At 39.5% G+C, this 2,971-nt stretch overlaps 1 protein-coding gene across 1 annotated transcript in view; it reads right to left on the reverse strand.

Moving 5' to 3' along the window:
- Positions 1-1,006: 1,006 nt before the first annotated feature.
- The window catches only part of ankrd27 (ankyrin repeat domain 27), a 35,677-nt gene continuing 33,712 nt past the window's right edge, over positions 1,007-2,971 (reverse strand). The window contains exon 20 of the mRNA XM_015397957.1: positions 1,007-2,815. Within this exon, the coding sequence (XP_015253443.1) occupies positions 2,555-2,815 (261 nt within the window). The 3' untranslated portion in view covers positions 1,007-2,554. The remainder of the gene's footprint in view (positions 2,816-2,971) is intronic.

Consider the following 2,971-nt stretch of genomic DNA (forward strand, 5'->3'; position numbering starts at 1 on the left):
AGAAATAAACTAAATTGAATTGAAATTATCATCCGGACAGATGGTCACTACTTTGGTCATTACTGTGAGGGATTGCTGAAGAGTCAATGAGTCGATGCAATCAACTGGTTTTCCCTAGATAGAAAAGTTGTCTCTGTAAAGTGCCTTAAGATGACAAGTGTTGTGTATTGGCACTATAGAAATAAACTGAATAGAATTAAATTTGACTTTACTGAACCAAAGTGATTTTAGAAACAAACTCACCAATAATTTTTACAACTGAACCTCTAGTATCTAAAGGTAAAAAATAAAGCAGAAATGAAATATGTTTCACCAAAACGTATTTTATTGAATGTTTAAGGTGTAAATAAATAAGGCACATTCAACAATTGAAACCTTGGACGTGAAATAAAAATAGTGCATTAAAAGAATTTAAAAAACAGCAGACTTGGAAAGCACCTTGTACTTTGACAAGACACTTTTAGAGAAAAAGTCTTTACACGTGAGGATCTACACGGGGAACCGTCGAACGAGCAGCTGATGAACACTTCTTACTGACCGAGTCTGACTTCAGAGCTTCACTTTAGACAGAAAACAGAAGGTGATCCCTAAATACTGCAGCTTTTTTCTTATCGCGGTAGAATACAGCGATGAATAAACATAGATCACATGTTTAAATTTTGCAGATTCTCCCTTTAATTCTTTAAACATCTCCACCGCTGTGACCTACCTCCCGGGAAATCCTTGCTTAAATTCAGATCGGCGTATTTGGTCAGCAGCACCCTAACAGTCATTAGCCTCACTAAGCAGCAAATGTCAACATGTTTTCTAATCCAGCAGTTATTCCTTTATGCATTTCCCTGTGGGACCACACACTGAAAAAATCAAAATCTAGAGAAGCAATTTCTTTCTTAAAATAAGTGCATTTTTTCTTGGATTGAGAAGGAAAAATACATTTTGCCAATAGAATAAGATAATTTACATTTAAAATAAGAAAACACAATTGCATTGTCTTATTTCAAGAGCATATTACCTAATTATCTTATTTTAAGAGTAAAAATGTTCATTCCATTTACCTACTCAAATTTAGCAGATGTACACTTAATTTAAGAATTTTCTTCTTATTTCTAGATTGTTTTTCCAGTGCAGCTCTCTGAAAAGCGCCAAATTGTTTTTAAGGACGTATTTAATCACGTCCTACAAACTGGCTGTAGTAATGTGGAAATAAATCCCAGAGGTTTGAATATTTTCATCCTAATTTGAGGTCTTTTCTTTTTTGAATCTATATTGTTTAAAACCTCTTAACGTCCACCTAATTTTAAGTCATCCTCGTCTTTTTGCATACCCAAATGGAAAAGCAAATAACTAACTCGAAGCCCAAATTAAACGTGTGATATATCATTTGAAAGCTTCTTCTTTCTGAAAATATAAATGAAAATAGTGAGTCTAAAACACAGCCTAAACCGCAGCAGTTAAAGCATTACTCAAAGTTTCTTCTTAAATGTAAGAGGTATTTTCTGAATAGCAGTAACAAAAGAAAAAAAATGGCGTAATTTGTGCCGATTTTCTCATCATGGGTTGTTTTTATTGTGAATATGCTGGAATACTTTTAATCCGTAGACCCTTTCCGACAAATGGAGTATAAACAATCTAAGATTGGATTTATAATCCAACCTTAGGAACGCTTCAAAGGCAGGAAGTTCCAGCTTTATTTCTAAAATTCATTATTTATACATTATCAATTGTGCTTTGGTGCTCATGGTGAATATAAAATGAACTTGTTGGTTGGATTGTGGAGAATCTAAAGCTGCTTTCACACTGAAAACCAGGGTTGAGCCGCTAACAATCAGCTTTTGGCTCTTTTCCCGATTGAGCGAAATGCTAACCCTCTGCTGGCGGCTGCGTGGCCACTATGATGTACTCTCCCACCACTGCGTGTCTGATGACACCATCATGGATGAACGTTGATGATGTCACCAGGGCAACAGAAATCAGGAAATTAATGGAGAGCAACAGGGACGGGAGCCGAGTGGATTTTAACACGGGTCGTTTGACCCGGGTAGCAGCATCAGTGATCTGTTCCCACTGCCACTAAAAGTCCACTGTTCCCGGGTTTAAATAGGTTTTTCGGTCAGTGGGAAAGGGTTCTAAGCTTTCTAAGGATGTATAACGTCTATATTGGCAAAAGTTTAACCAGTGATGTTTTTGAGTGTGCTGCTGTGTTTAATGTAAATACACACAAGGGACCGCCGGCGATCCAGTGGATGTTCAGAAAAGACAGAGTGGAAATGGTTTTGGTCAAACTTATTGAGGGTCTGACGGTGTGGACTGGAAGACTGTCTGCAGTGATGTGACTAACGTGACGACAGCAAGAAAACTCGGCAGCAGAGGGAACAATCAGGTGCAGAACCTTCCTGAAAACAGGAACCATGATAGGAACTTATCCTTTTAGTATGTTTGGTAACAGAATGAAGCCAACCAGTGTTTTAGTCTCTAATCAAGAATAAGGAGTTTACAAATGAAACTCTAAACCTGTTCTTGAATTGAAAGGTCAAGTCTCTGCTCAGGGCAGGTCTCAGTCAGTTTCAGAGTGGGCTGGGGGCTCAGCTGGGACCCCACAGTCCAGCGTGTGACAACGAACCATCGGCCGCTCCTTCTGTCGAGGCGGAAGGTCGGGGCTTCCGAAGTGGCTGCTGACTTCCACCGTTTCCCGTCGCCTCAGCCTCCTCCGCTCTGGGTTCACCTGCAGGAGGGAAAACGCCATCAGGTCAGGACGGACTGCCGCGCGGTCGGACTCCTTCATCGGACCAGCCCACCAACATTCAGACATTATAATCTACAGCAGCTCATGAAATGTGCACCGTAAAAATAGCTGCAGCTCAAAGATGTGATGAGGTAAGGAGAGCAGCGCAAAGTAGGCACAATGTCTCAACGTACCTCAGAAATACCTTTATCTCTGAAGTGGTTTGATAGACAGCAAAAAAAAAATAAA

This window comes from Cyprinodon variegatus, unplaced genomic scaffold (genome assembly GCF_000732505.1).
Source record: "Cyprinodon variegatus isolate N-32 unplaced genomic scaffold, C_variegatus-1.0 Scaffold899, whole genome shotgun sequence".
Taxonomy (NCBI): Eukaryota; Metazoa; Chordata; class Actinopteri; order Cyprinodontiformes; family Cyprinodontidae; genus Cyprinodon; species Cyprinodon variegatus.